This window comes from Macadamia integrifolia, chromosome 8 (genome assembly GCF_013358625.1).
Source record: "Macadamia integrifolia cultivar HAES 741 chromosome 8, SCU_Mint_v3, whole genome shotgun sequence".
NCBI classification, from domain to species: Eukaryota; Viridiplantae; Streptophyta; class Magnoliopsida; order Proteales; family Proteaceae; genus Macadamia; species Macadamia integrifolia.
Genome location: NC_056564.1, coordinates 9,948,411 through 9,966,695, shown reverse-complemented (window position 1 = coordinate 9,966,695; position 18,285 = coordinate 9,948,411). Strand labels below are relative to the sequence as shown.

General features: G+C 38.4%; 2 protein-coding genes across 2 annotated transcripts; one reads left to right on the top strand and one right to left on the bottom strand.

Annotated features, from left to right (window-relative positions):
• The first annotated feature begins 618 nt into the window (after nucleotides 1-618).
• On the top strand, nucleotides 619-3,204 carry LOC122085634 (uncharacterized protein At2g39795, mitochondrial-like). The gene is made up of 3 exons (XM_042654126.1): nucleotides 619-1,078; nucleotides 2,306-2,649; nucleotides 2,753-3,204. Exons 1-3 carry the CDS (start codon nucleotides 809-811, stop codon nucleotides 2,910-2,912), a joined length of 774 nt encoding a protein of 257 aa, XP_042510060.1. The 5' UTR covers nucleotides 619-808; the 3' UTR covers nucleotides 2,913-3,204.
• Nucleotides 3,205-4,147: 943 nt separating this feature from the next.
• On the bottom strand, nucleotides 4,148-17,214 carry LOC122087312 (delta-1-pyrroline-5-carboxylate synthase-like). Its single transcript, XM_042656394.1, has 20 exons — nucleotides 16,923-17,214; nucleotides 14,886-14,957; nucleotides 14,662-14,765; nucleotides 14,331-14,433; nucleotides 14,033-14,194; nucleotides 12,918-13,195; nucleotides 12,449-12,599; nucleotides 12,105-12,269; nucleotides 11,781-11,858; nucleotides 10,940-11,029; nucleotides 9,382-9,468; nucleotides 9,181-9,267; nucleotides 8,998-9,094; nucleotides 8,368-8,471; nucleotides 8,111-8,186; nucleotides 7,010-7,160; nucleotides 6,847-6,915; nucleotides 6,015-6,081; nucleotides 5,863-5,933; nucleotides 4,148-4,640 (listed from the first exon to the last, which is right to left on the bottom strand). The coding sequence occupies exons 1-20, from the start codon at nucleotides 16,980-16,982 to the stop codon at nucleotides 4,559-4,561; spliced, it is 2,154 nt and encodes a 717-aa protein (XP_042512328.1). The 5' UTR covers nucleotides 16,983-17,214; the 3' UTR covers nucleotides 4,148-4,558.
• Nucleotides 17,215-18,285: the final 1,071 nt, after the last annotated feature.

Genomic DNA, 18,285 nt, shown 5'->3' with positions numbered 1-18,285 from the left:
TGGTTTATATTTCTCATGATATCACCTTCAACTCAATATCAATGTATGGACTTTGAAATTGAGAATACTAACTAAAGCATTTCCTAAAAAATGTTTCTAAAGTGATGACTCCCAACTCAAACTGAACATACATTACTTCAAAAGTGTGTTGACTATGTTGACAACAATGAACAACATCATAGTCAAGCCATATTGCTCAATAAAACTTGGACATGTGTGGTGTATGAATTTAGAATTGGTGTTGGATGATATTCAATTATATGTCATAAAACTTATAATGAGACATGAGATATATATGCACTAGTGTTGGATACTGTTTATTTGAAATCTACACGTTCAAAACCCGTATCGTTTGTTTTTCATTTTTTGCCATTCTCTATTTTTTTTTACCGTTTATTTGATGGTATCAATGGAAAAATTTTATTGTTTAAAACTCGTATTATCCGTTTCTGTTTTTCTGACCGTTTTCCTTTTTACATGTGATCCATAAATGTTAATGTTAGATAGCACACAGAGGACATGTGTCACTCCCCAGCCGTAGGGGAGGGTACCTATACGGGGAGGTGATCCCAAGTTCCCAACTCATTCTAAACGCCACTGGACACGTTGTAGACAAACGGTAAACACACGGGGTTGTGCGGCTTGTACCTAAAACCCTAGTAGAAAACCTCTAAGCTCAAAAACCTGTAAAACCCTAACAAGTCTAGTCCCTGTAGCGTTTGTTTTTGGGATTTGGAAAGCATTGAAAAGGGACAAAAAAAGGTATAGAGTCTGAAAGCGAAGCTCGTCTCTGCCATCAATCAGTCAAATGGTGTTCTCGGCTATCTTCCGGAGAGCCGCTTCATCAGTAGCGCCTCTTGCAGTCCGTGCCGTCGCCGGGACTCAGAGGGCACATCATGCTATCCTATTAACTTCCTTGAAGACCAGCTCTGTCTCACAGGAGCTCTGTCGAAGGACATTTCTTCCAACCCTCTTTAATTTCTCTTCGGTCGCTAAGAGGTCCAGTTCTGACGACAGTCTAGTTCGAGCAATCGAATCGGAGATTAAATGTGCTGAGGAATCCGACGATCACAATCGGGTTAGTAACTACTCTCTATTGCTTTCCTCATCTTCTCGATTGTTCGTCGTGTTTGGGTCTCTATTTCCTTTCTTCCCTTTTATTGATTTGATTTTTTAATCTTGAATGACCATTTGGGGAGAGGATTTTAAATGAAAAGCTGAATAGGGATTGATCTCTGTTTGATTGTGTCTTCGGTTCTATTATATTGTGATTGCCCATTATGCACTCCAGTCTCCAGTGAAGTTCTCCATTGTTTGTTTGTGAATATAGGCGGATTCAGGCAAATGTTCTACAATTTGTGAAATCAATTTGAACAAAAAACATATAGAAGAGAAAACCGAATTAAATGTTGGGTTTTCTACATTTTCAGATTGTTAATTCGTGGTCTATTTCGCCCAAGGTCCCGAGATTGTTGCCCAATAGTTCTGTGTAATGCATTAGTAATGCACTTGGATTTTCCATTGTTGTGACCCTACTTACCTTTCCATTTCCCATTATCACTGAATAGTGTGTTTAGTCATTTCATGAAAAAAAAAAACTTTAGGCTTGGAAGGATTAATCGAACCCACAAACTTATGCTAAAGATTTCATGAAAATTATTTTAGGCTGAAAGAGCATAAGTCTACCCCTCCCTCAACCCCCAAATTTAAGTTTTTGACAAGTGAAGTTAGTTTACAGAATCCATTATCACTCATTTTCAGTTTCTTCAAAATTCTGGAAAGCTTGAGTTGTAATGGCTGCGCCACTGGGCACAAAGTTTTGACAACCCTTTGCACTTGAAGGTTATTGATCCTAACATGGGTTTGATTAATCCGACGATCACCTTGAAAAAAATTTTGGTGCCTTGGGAGTTCTATTGTGGGTACACCCTTTTTTAGTTTTCAACTGTGGTCGTGGTTATAACGTAGGTAGACCAGGTGAATTCTAGCGTTTGTTCATGCTTTTACTTTCTGGTTTATTTTTCCTCTACTTATGTGTTTTCTTCAGTCATACAACTTGCCTTCATAAATTTCTGCTCTGTTGGTTTCAGCTGCAAATGAAATATATCAAATATGCCTATAGTCTGCTTGTTAATCATCTGATACAAGACAGTAGGTGCAGAGTGTTAGTACTAGTCATCATGTTACTCTCTCCGTTAGATAATGTTGGCATAGCTGAGATGCTCCAAGACCTTTATATGTGTAACCATGAACAATTCTTGTTTTTTTTTTTTGTAAAATTATTTTCCTTCCCATTTCCCCATAGGTTGACGAGATTCCTGGTGGGTTCCCTTTTGAAATCCAAGACAACCCAGGACAGCAAACCGTATCATTAAGAAGAGAATACCAGGGTGAAATCATCAAAGTTGAAGTTCACATGCCTGATCTTGTTACTGGTGATGTTGGCAATGAAAATGACGACGACGACGATGATAGCGAGAGAAGTAACCAATCTAGCATCCCACTGGTTGTAAGTGTTTCCAAAGGAGGTAACCTCTGTTTGGAGTTTGGTTGCACTGCTTACCCGGATGAGATGACAATCGACAGCTTGTCTGTTAAGGAACCAGAAGCTTCTGAAGATCAGATTGCCTATGAGGGGCCAGACTTCATGTAAGTTATCATGATTCATTATTTCAAAATTAACCTTTATTTGACTACCTCCAGTTATATATCTCCACTACTCTTTTTAAACTGTGTTTATCCTTGTTCCTAGGGATTTGGATGAGAACCTGCAAAAGGCTTTCCACAAGTATTTGGAGATCAGAGGGATAAAACCCAGCACTACTAACTTCTTGCATGAGTATATGATCAACAAAGATAGCAGAGAGTACTTCTTGTGGTTAAAGAACCTGAAGAAGTTCGTTGAGAAGTAGACATTTACTGAGTTACTGTCAGTGAAATTGAGGGGTCGGATGCTTTTGTTTTGTACCTTTTCTTTTTTCTGTTTGAACTTTGATGATAAGAATCACCGATCCAGTCATTTACTCATAGTTATACTCATTGCACAAGCTCTAGTTGGGGAGTCATATCCCAAAATGATTTAGGAGAGTGGATCTTCAATTGTTACTCGAATCTCTAGCACATAGCTTATCAATGACACTTTATGAGTTGAAGGAACATGAACAAATTTTGAATTTAATCAGTTTGATTGCTGTGGATGTGAAATTTTGGGACAATTTATTCCAATTTTAATCTAGTTTTTCACAGATAATAATAATTTTCTGATACAAGAATCATAATAATGATGGATTATATGGTGCATTTTTCTCTTTTCTTTTAGTAGATGATAGTATGTGTCATTTCTCTCGAGGTTGGTTGCGGCATATACTGGAACCAGTGATCCATGATCTATTGTGAACCAATTTCAGTTTTCTAAGTACCATGGCCTGCCTCATCATGGGGTGATTGTCATAGTAGACTTACCTTCCATGTGCTGCTTGGAATGATAGCCAATTCAGGAACTTTAGTCCAAGTCCTCACGCAAACTCAGAACGCATATGTATACCCAAGAAAATTAACAAACATGGGTGGTCGCAATGATACAATTGCTTTGTTATTGCCTATGATGGATCCAGCGATGACCATTCAATTCGGCTTGAATCTTAGTCTCTTAGAAATTGGAATTGGGGAAGAATTGAAGATTTTTCCGAATCTGAAATTTTTTTGAGTTATTTTATTGAGAACACTTGAAGACTACACTACAATAGGTAAGTTTCATTGATTAATGGTTCATAACACAACTGAACTGATGTGATAGAAATCTTTTTGTTTAGGAATATGGGTTTTCATTTACTAAACCTTAAAAATGTATTGTGATAATCAAGCTGCGAATTATGTTGCCCTTGCAATTACATTTTTATTATTAAATTATAAGTGTACGTAGGCCTAGGATCACAGTAGGCTATTCAAATCCTACTGTTTAATGGCATCCAACCCAAAAGCCAAAGCTTCAAGATGGAAAAAAAACCCTTCACAAACTCATGAAGAAGATAAATGAGACCGATTCCCAGTCCTTAAATGTGGAGAAACATGAGGAAAATTTGTGGAGTTGGTTTTTTAATGTCCTTAAAGTTCATTGCTCGAAGAGTTGATCATGACAAAGAACCCAAATCACAACCTGATCGACTTCACAGTTCACATTAGTCTAATGAAAACTAAATACCACAACTAATCATCACTAAGATGTGCAAGACAGATTACATTATATGGGCTCATCTCCCAGCATATTCAAACCCCTAGGAAACAATCAATGCAACTAATTGTATCTTCCAAGTTACCAAATTAGATCTCAAGGAACAGCAGAGGAAACCAAGTCTGCGGACAAAATTGAGAAGAAATTTCATTCTTTGTTTTCTCCATAATTTCTTAAACTACTCTTACCTTTCTTAATTGTGCATACCAATAATAGAATTTATTAGACAAAGATAACCAATAAGAGGCATGCATGTTACAACAATAACTTCACAAGATGGTGACCGAGTGGAAGAGCTTTGGCAGACCAATCCCCATCAACAAACACTTAGGACTGTAAACTGAGATCGTTGTGGGTGTAGATGACCGCTTTATCACTATCCACCACTTGTCCACTTCCTCGCAGAATCCTACAATTTGAAACTTGTTACCAATTGCATGGGTCAAAACATTAACAGTATAAATTACTCCTATTGAATTTTCTAAATCATGCATCTATACAAGCGTGAGGTCACACATGATTGGGATAATGACAATGTTTATTAGTTTCCAAAGGAGATTCAAAGTGAGCTGGGTTGGAAGAACAATAAGCAGTCATCTCTCTAATTGATGCACAGTGTTCCTTACATCACATTCGGAACAATGTTATTTAGTATAATAGCGGCATGACTCCCCTCACTTACTAGAACACACTGCACCTCAGGCTTGTCATAAAGTTCACCTTAAGGGCAGATAAAATGGGACTCAGGTCTCAGATCTCTGCAGCTGTTATGTAGCTAAATAGGGGAGGCCAAGGTAAAAGACTGTCATAGTATCCAAATCCCATACCCTGATATCGTCGTCACACATAAGCTGGTAAATATTAGAAACAAGAAAGTGAATATATTATTTTAGCGGCCCACATACTGCAAGACAGCACCCACTGTGTCTATCTGTCTTCCCCTTTGAAATGACCCCCTGCCCTCATGTATGATGCCCCGTCCTGCACCCCATCAGTCCCACCTGCAAGCTTGCCGCACTCAGGCGGTGTGCCTATCCCTCTCCCACTATTTTAATTAGCATGTACTTGCTGTTACTATTCTACCCAAAAAAGGCACCGGCTGGTACTAGCCCATTCCAAATGATATGCTCTGGTAACAAGGATGGAGCTAATTACATCATATTTCAGGATAGCACAAGTGGACCAAAATAAGTTGAAATATCTTTATGGAATTGTAAAAGTTTGGTGGAAAAGGAGAGGGGGAGAAAGAGTAGAAGCTTTTAGACAAATAGAAACACTGGTGTATGGTACTCCAAGTTATTAACTACTTTCTTAAGATGGCCCCCTGTTGTTACCTGTTTTAATTTTGTTATCAAGTGACCTCAAAAGCAGAAGCTGTCTCAATGTGATGTGCTCCAAGAAGGACTTTGGAATTGTCAATCACTCTCTTACCAATCAGTAGATCAAACTGACCAGAATTGTATACCTTCCCACTTTCCAGTTCACTATCCAGTGGGTTCTTAGAATATGCCCTAACCTTTTCAGTCTAATTGAGAACTGTCAAAAATGGTATCCAGAATATAAAAGCGACCCAGTTATCCTCAAAATATGTCATGAAAGATGTTAAGGAATCAGCATGAGCATGTACATACCATCGAGTTGTCAATAGTCCCTCAACCCCGACTGGTCCTCGAGCATGGATTCTGCTTGTACTTATCCCAACCTGTTAAATCACAAACATGAGAGGAGATGCTTGACCATTTTAATTGATGTTGAACTTCCAATTATTTTCAAAAAACCATACCTCTGCCCCAAGTCCAAAACGAGCTCCATCACAAAATCGTGTGCTAGCATTGTGAAAGACTGCAGCACTGAAAATGTTGAAGAGAAAACAATACAGTTAGCTACCCATGTTTAATTGCACCATGTTTTGAAATAACCTAACAAAATGATTGTATTAAAATCTCAGAAGAGTATTTGCATTAAATCCAATATTCTCATGCAAAACAAAACATACAAGTGCAGCATATTTCCAAAGATACTGCAATTCTGATCCAGAATGACTTCTCAGAAGATTATTTGCATTAAATCCAATATTCTCAAGCAAAACAAAACATCCAAGTGCAGCATATTTACAAAGATACTGCAATTCTGATCCAGAATGACCACTCATGTAAGGGTTGGTCAACGCTGTCAATTTTTTTTGTCAATCACATAGGATCACCCATTCCTGTCAGTGCATTGGGTGACCCTTCCTAGTCCTGGTAGAAGTTAGCTGGAACTGATCAGATCCGCTACCCAGTCCTTGAAACAATGAAGTTCAGAGATAATGTCTTAAAATGATTTTTATTCATAAGGATCTTGTATTGTTACTTCAAGCTTCCCCACAATGATACTGCTAAAGTTCAGTTCCTTGTGTGGATGACTGACTATACTAGACATTAGACAACTAAGTTTTCTCTATAGCCTATGTCCCTAAAAGACAATGATAGATGTCATTTTCTGGTCATGTTCCGACTCTATACCCCCACTATAGTCGTCTTACCATGGTTCCCGTGCTTGTGATTTCCAGAAAATGGTTTCTTCAACCAATCAGTTTTACAACTGGATCATTTGTATGCCAACAGCATTCATACCTGTCAACCTGCTTTAGGAAAATTTCTGCAACTTCACGATCTTCCGTAATGATGCAATCTGTATGCGCACTGAAAACAATTGAGCATGATAAGATTAGAGCTAAGATTAGAGCAACTCATTACTGTGAAAAGAAGGAGAAAAAGATGGGAGATGCTAACATGCCTTCCATGGCGATGTATATGGTCAATGGCTTCATGCACATCTTCCACAATTTCAATAGCGCAGGCCAATGAATTGTACTCATGATGAAATGATTGAGCCTCTTTAATATTCAATGAGGAACTCACTCTTGGCCCACCATATAAAGTAACACCTACAACAAATGCACATCCAATTGGTGAAGCTGTCAATCTGTCCCTCCACTGGTCTGCTGTTACTAAAAGTATAAAATGTCACTGGATTTGACACTAAAACCACCAAAGTAACATATTACACCCAGGAATTGCATCTTTAGAATGAGTGCATAAATAGACATAAGTATGAAGTATTATTAAGTATAATCTCATTTGTATGAAGTATTTCAAGTTGATGAAAAAAGGAGAAATGTTGAATCAGGAGTTCTCAAAGGTTGGGCAACATTCACATGTTTATGGGTCAGTTGAGTCGTTGGCCCAACTGCATGTGGCAGCAAACTTCATAATCAGAGACAAAACACGCATACAGGCAGAGACTAAATGTTCAATAGATATGGTTAATCTTTCCTCATCATAACTACTTTTCAACTGGATTCTGAAATGCCAGAACTCATAGAGAGATTCTCCTTGTGAATTTGAAAAAAGTGTTTGAACTTCAAATTTGAGAGTTTCAAGAAGAGTTTGAAGACACTCACTGGACCCCAATGCCCAGTAATAGATTCCTTGATATTGCAGAGGTTTCTGGTCTATTTGGTCGCCTTGTTGGTGTTGCCTTGTGTCCAGGCCCCCTCCAGTGGCTTGGTTCACCTAGACGCCGTGACAACTATGGTACTCGTAAGAAATTTCCTTCAGCTTATTATGCTTGAATATCATGACAAAAAAAAAAAGAGGGCAGACCTTGGCGCAATGGTAAGGTTGTTTCATTGCGACCTAGTGATCACGGGTTTGAGTCGGGAAGCAGCCTCTTCGAGAAGCAGGGGTAAGGCTGTGTACTATAGGCCTCCCCAGAATCCGCAGTGGTGGGAGCCTTGTGCATTGGTTATGCACTTTTTTTTTTTTTTTCGTCTTATTGTGACAGAAAGAAAAGGCATACATCAGCAGTTTAAAAAATCTTTCTAAAAAGGTATACCTTCATTGCTGAGCTCTACCATGAGATCATCAAGCCCACCATTCATCGCCAGATCTTTGTGAACAAGAAGAGTTTCCTGAGGAAAAACAAGAAAACACCATGAACTGTAGCATGTCATAAATATGTAGGCGGACATCCTTTCTTTAGGAGTATGCATTAGTTATAACTATACTCCCGAAGTATAATACCTGAAGCCTATGGAATACAGTATCATTAGACATGGGATTCTCAAGGAAAATAATGAAACCAGGAATTACCATAGCATTACAGGCTGCAGGATAATCTATCTTCGCATCCAAAACAATTTGCTTCGCCATATCCATATTGGCTTCTTTATCAACATAAACATGGCATATTCCATCTGGGAAGAATAAATTAAATAAATAAATAAAAAAACTTAGACAACTTTCATAATTTAAGCCTCAAATTCCCAAAGAAAAGGCATTACTTCATGCTATCTGAGTAGGCATAGTACATAAAGGGAACATGAACATCTAAAGTTTGGAATACAAGATCTTTACATGGGTTTGGTGCATTAATTACTTGTCATGTGTCTCACTTTTAGAGGATGAGGACCAAGAAACAGATGGGCACCACCTAAAGGTTTGGAAACAAAATTCAGAATGGCCAATGACTCTTAATATATAGCCATATTGGCTTGTTAAACTTTTTGCAGCCTTCGTGAAACTTGAATGCAAGGTTAACATTCCTCTTCCAAGCAGATTTTGTAATAACTTTGGTGGCACCCATCAAATGGTCCCAACACTAGTACGGTAGTACCATGGGAAAAATTGCAAGTTAAAGTGCCTGAGACTTTTAGAATAATTTGGGGCCCAGGCTCATGATGTTGCTAATATTGATAAATAAGATCCCAACCACCATCTTACCAGCATGACCAAGGACAGGAATTTTGGTAGAATTCTTGATTTGAGTGACAAGTTTATTGCTGCCTCTTGGGATAACAAGATCTATGACATCATCAAGCTGGAGCAGAGGAGACATACGAGTTAAACCAATAAGCTCTACATAAATCAGAATATCTTTTCCTATTCTCTCGTCTAATCATCTACCTTTAGCAAATCAGGAATCTCATCTCTTGAAGTCACAAGTCCGATAAGTTTTTCACCAACAGAATCTGGGATGGCTCCAGTAATGACCTACAGAAAGCAAGAAGTTCAAATATAGAAATTGATCTTCTAATAAGACCAGGAAAGAGGCATAATTTCCCCTCTAAATGACCCATATAGCATGCGAGTTTGAAGAAACTAAACCTTGTGCAAGATTGCATTTGATCGTTTCGCTTCTTTCCCTCCTTTAAGAAGAAGTCCATTCCCACTCCGGATAGCTAAGGAAGCTATCTGTTGAATTATATAAGAAGCTAAACCATTAACATACTAAAAACAACATGTAAAGTTGCAGAAGCAAAACAAATTTAAAGCATTAATTTTCAATTGAAAAATATGGGAATTCCACTAAAACAACAGTAACATCTAACTTTAACATCAAGTAGCAGTACTGACAGACAGTATTCTGAAAAATCTCAGATTTGTCAATTTCTTCAACCCTTTCAATCCATAGGAAAACAGAAAAGATGAATTCATTGAGGAATATGTTCTCAATCATCAATGTTCATCTGCACAGAAGCATTAGGGATAGAAAGGATGGGGTAAAGTCAGACACCAGCTCGGAAAGTCCATATATCTACAAGGATCCTCTGACAAGTAATATGCCTAGATATTGTTAAAGTATATCAAGATTAATGGAGCTTGGACAAGGGCGGAAAAAACCAAGCCAGCCCCAATCATAGTTGTCAAACATCGTCTAGAAGACATGACTGTTCATTAAAGGTGAAATGAATCCTTCATCACCCCTTCTTCTTTTGTAGATAAGTCCCCCCCCCCTCTTTTCTTTTGCAGGAAGACTCAGATCAGAGGACCATCTCCATGTGTGTGCACATATACATGTCTGCACCTGCATGAATGCATACCAACCCACCCACTCACAAAGGGAGAGAGGGAGAGATAGAAAGATGCAGTAAACTATCCAATAGAATGAGTTTCAATTCAAAAGAAAAATGAAGCATGTGAAAATTACCTCCCACTCCCATAAAGGAGGTTATCAGGTGTTGGTGACACCCTCCCCCTGATCCTCTCATTAAGATAAACTGTGATGGACGCATTAGAGGGGATGCGAATAATGCTGGTCTTTGTCAAGTGTGTGGAGAAATTTTTGACATTTTTTGGATTGATTGGTATATCAGATCCAAGTATGGTAAAATTGAAGTTCATCATTTACCTCACTCAACAGTGGCTGGATTTTATGTGGAGGGAGACTCCGCCTTGTTCATCAGTTGGATAGCAGGAGTAAATCCCATGGAGTCTCTCACAACCTTATTAGAAGAGCTAGACAAAGGAATATCCCATCATTTGGGAAAGAGATCTAGCAAATCCGCAGCAAATGCCTTACCACCTAGGGAGGTGATGAGGGACTCATTATGCATTAGACCTTTCTTGATGACATGCCTTGATTTCAATGATTCATTTCCTTTTCTTGATAGTTTTTCCCATGTATTATGTCTGCTTTTTAGCACTTTTTTTTTTATGGAATAAAATTGCTATTCATCAACGAAGGGGAAAACAATTCCTTTTATTTATTCTTCTACTGCAGTCTTAATGAGCTCTAAGGATTTGGTATGAAACAGAGTTGAATAAGATACCAGATAGAAAGACTACCACCTACGTTAATCTAAAATGATCAGATCAATCATTTCATCAACCTCTACTCAAATAGGGTCAAGGATTTGTTGAAATGAAATAAAGCCTTTCTTACCTGAACAAGAGCTTCGGGCCGAGACTCAAACACAATCAAAAGAACACCCAATGGACATGACGTTTTCTCTAAGATGAGCCCATCTGCAAGCTGGATGAAATAGTAGTCAGAAACTTTAAATGAATCTCACCAAAACATTGTCATGATATTTTGTCAAGCCTACATTCAAGTGAAGAAATGATGAGGTCTATCATAACTGTGGGATGGGATAAAACCTCAGAATGATTACATCAACAGTATTTCACACCATGCAATTGGCTCCTTTGTAATTTTGGACTGTTGGCATTTCATGGCCAGACAGAACAAGAAATTGAGCAGAGGATTTTGTTGTTCCATTTGCAAAATGCCTTTGGGCTGAGACCTAATGAACACAGAAGCTATGAGCAATATTTAAATCCTTTTGTGGTTCCAAGTAAGCACCCACTTGGCAGACTTTGGGCCCATCTTCTCAACCATTGCCCGTATTTCTGGGAAACTAATCACCTTCACTTCAGTTTCATTTATTTCAAATCTTGAGGTTGCACAATTAAAATTTTACACCTATTCCACCCACTTACTCAGAGGTCGACATGTCAGGTCTTACCTTTCCATATTGCAAGTCATACCAAGTCTGAAGGGGGAAAAACATCACATCAGCTTTTATACTGGTGTGGGGCTGGTTTGTTTGATAATCCGATCAGGGTTGTTGTTTATTTGTATCGTTTGTATCACTATGTACTTCTATGTATCTATATACTACTTAGCTCTTGTAATTTTATATCAACGAAGTTGTTATTTAAGCGACCCCCAAGGCCCCAACCCCATCCCAAAAAAAAGTATCATCAGATCCCCCTCTCCTTACCTCTGTTCTCTTCAAAATATGACCAATTGGTTCTTCCATGTCAGCAAGTACACGAATTGACTTTGCGAGGCTTAAGATCTGGAGGGGGAAAAAAAAACACACTGGATTCAGAAAGATGAATTAATTTCCTTTCCCTTCTTTGGAAGATTTAGTTAAAACATATGTCCTATCCTTCAAAAAGATAAGATACAATTTGACTAAAATACCATCTGAAACAAAGAGTATCAAATTTTGAATAAAGTCATAGCTGGACATAAATCAGAGATTAGATAGATAACAGCCTTAAAAAAATAAGGTTCAGTAAGTTAGCAATGAGATTCTTGCCTTCCCGGGCTTCAGAGTCAACCGAGATATCAATGATTTCTCATAGCCATCCTGCTGTGCTTCAGCAACGTCAGCTTCATTCTCAATTTTGATCAAGTTTTCATTTGCCTCTAGAGCATCAGCAATGTCCAGCAAAATTTTCCTTCTATCTTCTGAAGACAAGCTCTGCATTCAAGGCATTTTTATAATATTAGCATGCATATCTAGGCCCCAAGGGATGGACAAAGAATTGATATTGGTAAATTTTGGAGTTATAGAGATGAACAGACTTTTAGATGGGAAGGAAGACACAAAAATCACCAGAAGCAAAATGCTACTATAGTCTATAGTGATTATGAAGCCACCTGAAGCCTTCTGGAACATTCTCTTGCTGCAACTGCCATCTCACGTGCACCCATATCTTTGAGTGAAACCCACAAATGTGCATCTTGATGAAAAAGTGTGCCAACACGTTCTCCTTTAAGTACTCTTATGATGTTGTCAGGAGCAAAGCCACTTCAGCAAATAATGGAAGAGAATTAGAGCTCAACAGAAAAATCCAGTCCAATTGAGGAATAACTGTCTAACAAATCATTATTCACACTCTAGGAAACTCTCACTTTCATATTGATGCCAAGTGGCAGGATTACCTAATGTTGGACTATTCTTAGTTAACCAAAAAATGAAACTGAGAATAGCCATTAATGTGAAAAATAACTGAAAATAAAGAGTTAATTTCAGGATCGTTAGGAGAGTGTGGTATAGATCAAAAGCAGAATATTCATTCCAAGTACTAAAAGCTGATATTGCCATTAATGGAGATAAACATTATACCTCGTGATAACAACAGGGATACCAGCATAAGCTGCATAGACAGCAGCTTTTACTTTTGCAGTCATACCTCCTCTTCCAACCCTAGACTTGTCCCCAAATGTAATTTCTGGTTGATGCTTTTCCTTTACGTAAGTGTGGATTAACTTTGAATTTGGGTCACTAGGAGGCCCACTATATAGGCCATCTACATCACTCAATAAGACGAGAAGGTCAGCTTTCAGCTCCAAAGCCAAAAGAGCAGCTAAACTGTCATTGTCCCAAAATATACCAGAAGAGTCCTGCAAATAATGCCAATGATCAGAAAGATGACAAAAAATAAAGCAAATTCAAAAGGCAAAGCCTCAGAATCATCCACAATAACATAGGACGTGTATTATAAACTTCAGCTACAAAACCAGTAAGTGGGCATGGACAAGAAGGATTCCAACAAACATTGGGTAAAAAAAACATTACCTATAGTATCAACAATTTTGGGGTTTGCTATACCATTTAACTTGGTAGCTTCCTTGGTAATGAATTTATTTATTCATCCAAAAAATAACTTGGTAGCTTCTGACCTCTCACACAATGCATCTCGAAAACATTACAGAATGACTTAACCAAAGAAGAAGACCTACATCACTTCTCTTTTTTTTTTCAATAATCTGAGGGTGCCCGAGTATGAGTATCTATTTATGGTGTGCAAAAATTAGTAAGCACAAAAGCATGCATACATTGCAGGAACCTTCTAGCACATAGCCAGAACTCATAAGGATAAAGGAAAAATGATTTTCTAATTTATATTTAAGTACAGCAAAGTATCCTTTCTCACTATGAGTAGGATACTGAAGTCTACATAAGCAAGAACTAAAATTTGATTTTGGTCATAATCTCAGTCCTGTCAAAGTGCGAATTGGACCAATCCTTGCTGACATCTAGACCCTATCATTATGTAACAGAAGTAATAAAAAAAAAATATATATATGTATGTATCTTGTTAGCGGAAAACTCAGTGTACCAAGCCTAAAGAAATTGTTTCAACAAAGCAATGAAACACCCTACCCCTGACCCCACCCCACCCACCCCAATCATCAAACAGATAAGTAAAGAGAGCGAAATTTGGAAGATTAATATACCTCATATGGAGCTCTCCTGGTACTGATTGCATCATTTTCATTAAAAACAGGTACAACCCTCAGATTTAACAATGATTTCACTGTTTCAGAAAGCTGCAATCTGAAATCCGGATCCCTAAAATCATTATCAGTCACAAGAAGCTGAGATGATGACACGTCCAGCTGTATTACAAAGCAAACCACAAAAATTCAAAAGAAAGCCACAGTAGCATATAATAGGGATATGCAGATGCTTTGAAAAGATGACAAAATGGAACATAGAGGGCAAAAGGTGGAGTTGTAACTGGGACGAACAGACCTGACTAAACAATACGTCGTAAAGAGCCATGAGACCACTCTGACCTACTGCTGCACATGCCTTTCCATCAAGTTCAACTTGTGGTTTTTGGAGATCAGCAAAGCTGCAAAACGCGTGTGCACACATGACATTGTTTTGGTCAGATGGGAGAAGGAGCGGGAAATCATCCCCACATCACTGGTGTGGGATCTTTTCCCTTGAATATAACAGGATACAAAAATGTATGGATATTCTGGTCAAAGAAACCAATGCAGTCATAGAGAAAACCAAACTGTCGTTTCTATGCTAGGAAAAGTAAAATATTGAAAACTATAGAGAAAACCAAATGAACCTGCTGTTGACTAATTTCCTGTATCTAAGCCTTTGACGGCCAACACCAACTGCACCTGAGGTGACCAAAATAACCTCAAAGCCTTGGCTGTTCAGTTCTTTAATCTGCAGGTGTTTCATTCAAAGACAAAAGTTTTAAGGATTTAATTAAGCCACATTGATTAAATAAAGAGAATGGAATGTTAATCCTAACATTCTAGTATACACCAAGGATGGCAAGTGTACCTGCTCACAAAGTGCTCCCATTCTGCCCAAAGCTAGTCTTCCATCACCTCGGGTAACAACTGCTGTTCCAACCTTTCATAATAAAGACAAAACGTCAGCAACCACATCAAACTGCAAATTTGCAAAAAGTGGCTGACCATGTCAAGGCCCACAAAAGAATTTGAAAGGGTCATAGATAAAGACATGTAGAAGAGAAACCAATGGCATACATGAACATTGCACCCAAATGAATTGCATCAAAACAGTCCAAACTTTGCACATTATTGAAACAGACATCAATGTTCAGCAGAATTGAGATCTAGTTGCAACAAGTCAAAAGGATTAAAGCACTTTATTCTATTTAGCATAACTCAGTCACTGTTTCCTTCAGCTTGTTTTACTCATTTAGAAAAGAATGATAATTTACATCCTAAACAGAATTGTTAAACGGCAATGATAATGTAAAGAGAAGAACTTCTTTACCATTCTGCGAAAGCATTGTAATACAGAACTCTGTATATAACAATATGAAGGACATAACAGCAAACTAGGCTGTTTACTAAGGGCATCACACCTTGGCCTTTTGTGCTAAGTGATTAAGGAGAACATAACATCTTTTCCTTTTCCTACTTCTAATCATTCATCCCACTTATTTTCTACTTGTTGCAATTTCTACAGCACAGCTATGCCCCATGATCATCAAATGTGTGAAAAGTGGCAGTACTTAGTTCTTCTAAAATCAGTCCCTTGTGATCAGAATTTTCAACATTATACATAAAATCTTTAAAGGGTAGTTGAACTGAGCAGTATTAGCGACCATAGGAGGCAAAAAATCAGAAGCAGCATCAGGGCCTGCAAAATTATTTCAACTAATTATTCATGACATTGGGAGTAATCTGACAGATAAACTCTGCCATAAGGTTGTCAAAGGTATCCAGATCAATCAACGTTATTTACTTATACCTTGTTTAGCACAGTATGCATGAAAACAGCTTGTAGGAAAACCACCTTAAACCCACAGTAAGTTAAGATTCCCATGTGAGATAAATTATACTAGCAGAAGAGTTCAAACAGGGAAAGGGGGTGGGGAAGGCAGTAAAAATTCATTCTGGCTGCATTTCAGAAACGGTGATGTTACAAGTGAGCTGCTCAGACACCTCTTATTCTAGTCCATGATTTACAAAGAATTCTCAGGGTACTCAAGACGTGGCATTTAAGGATTTAGAAATTTTGATGTCTTCTCAGACTCAATGGCCACCTCATCATGGGTGAAAAATCAAAGGGCCTGGCATGCTTAATGGATTAAAGCTAGTCTTTTGTGTATAATTGCAGAGACTTTGGGACTGCAAAATTTCTCCTAAGCTATGAGTAAGAGAGAATATGCCGAGTCCAGATCCCCTCCCCTCCAGGTAACCACGCCATCCCATCTCACAAGGGTGTAGTCCCACATGGACGGTGTGAGATGAGGTGGGGTGGAGAGGATCCAAGTTCGAATATGCCACGGTTGTAGATATTCCCACTGTAATTTGTTCGCTTCCCATACTTTTAAATATATAATTTTTCTTTCCCTTCTCCCTTCCCCCTTCCCCCCTCCCCCTCCCCCTCCCCCTCCCCCTCCGGCAACTACCAGAAAGAATAGAAATGATTAAACTAATAAAACATTAAACACTTAAACTAGACTAGGCATCCACCAGATCTCTGATGCCAGCAATTGTGCTCAATTTTTTCATGACCCAGCCGCATTAATCCAGCAACAAGTTTTCTTCTAATTGCCATTAGAAATCTAAATTGGAGTACGAATTCAACAGATTAAAAAAAATCCGATAAAAGCAGCAGCCATGTCGAAGGAACCAACAGTGATCTAACAGTCTTATAGAAAACGAAATAAGCGGTAAAGAAAACAACTCCTCCAATCTGCCGCAAAGAGTGTCAGGAAACAAAGAAACTATAGCATTAGATGTTCCATTGTAACAGTAATTAGGTATTGCAAAAACAAACTCAAAAAGAACACGAAAAGTGAACAAAAAAATCATCAAAAAATCAGAATGCAGGTCTCACCTTAACGATTACACGCTTAACGTCCTTGACGAAAACTCTAGTAGGATCCATGGTATCCATATTCGATCAACAGCAAGCTATCAAGCTTGCTTTTGCTTGCAGTTAAAAAAGTAGATGAGGAAACTCGGGAGAGTGAAACCAGAACCAATCAAAGAAAAAGATGAGAGAGAGAGAGTCCAGGTGAGAGAGGTCACAAGCACAACTGAAAGGAGCGATCGGTGGGGGAAGGATTTAAATACTATGAGCAGGCGGCGCCCGCCACGTGGCCGATGTAAAGTCCTGCGCTAAGTTAGCAGAGATCCGTCACGAAACCCTATACTTTTCGAAAAATTGGCGCCGGTTTAAATAGGTGGATTATATCCAGTTAATCGCGAGCTATAAAACAATATTGTAACACTCGATCTCTCACCGTCACACAAAATTCATCAAAAGCTGGTGGAGTTATCAACCAAACGTGTAGGGCTCACATTATTCACCAAAAAAAAAAAAGTGTAGGGCTCACATTATGTGTTGTTGTCGTTTTGTGCCATAAACATGCCCTAGTTGCTTCCCCTCAACTGCGGAGAAACGTTCACGTTAAGAAGATGTTTATTCTCACTTGTCCGAGTTGGGCCAGGTGTTCATCTCTGATCTACTGTATTTGTCTCATGCAAAACTTTAGATTGGATCAGGACACATTATTGAGTCCCACTCAAATCAAATATTAAATTATTCCTTTTTATAAAGTGATGTTATCGAGTGGTCATTATGCCACCACATGATGTTGAAGACCTTGTAACCGTTGGAGTCAAATATTGTTGATAGAGGACCACCGAAACAGTGGTAATAGGGAGGTACAACACCAGACTCACCATCGTGGTGCCATCCACGTTACTGCGGCAGCCAATTATTGTTATTATTATCCACGTTACTGCGGCAGAATATTTTGTTTTTCACAAAATATGGTGGAATCAATGATGTAGTTATGCCACGTGGCAGTACTCTAGAGGATGGTTTCCATGTTCTCATTAGGTTATTGGTTAAATTTTGTTCCCATCAACCATTCCTCCACCTCACAGCTCAAAATTTGTTAAGAAAGGCTAATTCTACAATGTAATTGTCACCAAGGTTTTGTTTGTTTCCATCTAAACAAACAGCATCAATTCTACCTCCACCTGCTACATGGATCCATTCTAACCATTGGATACAGAGCACATGGATCATGTTGACACATATCCAAGACACGTCCATGCATACGAACTAGCATCGGTTCCTAAAAAAACAGCTCAATGTATGAGGATCCTATTACTATAAGGGTTTAGGAAGGGCAAAATTACATGGTCTTAATGTCTCATTACCTCTGCTTCTTAGGCTTCGTAGAAGA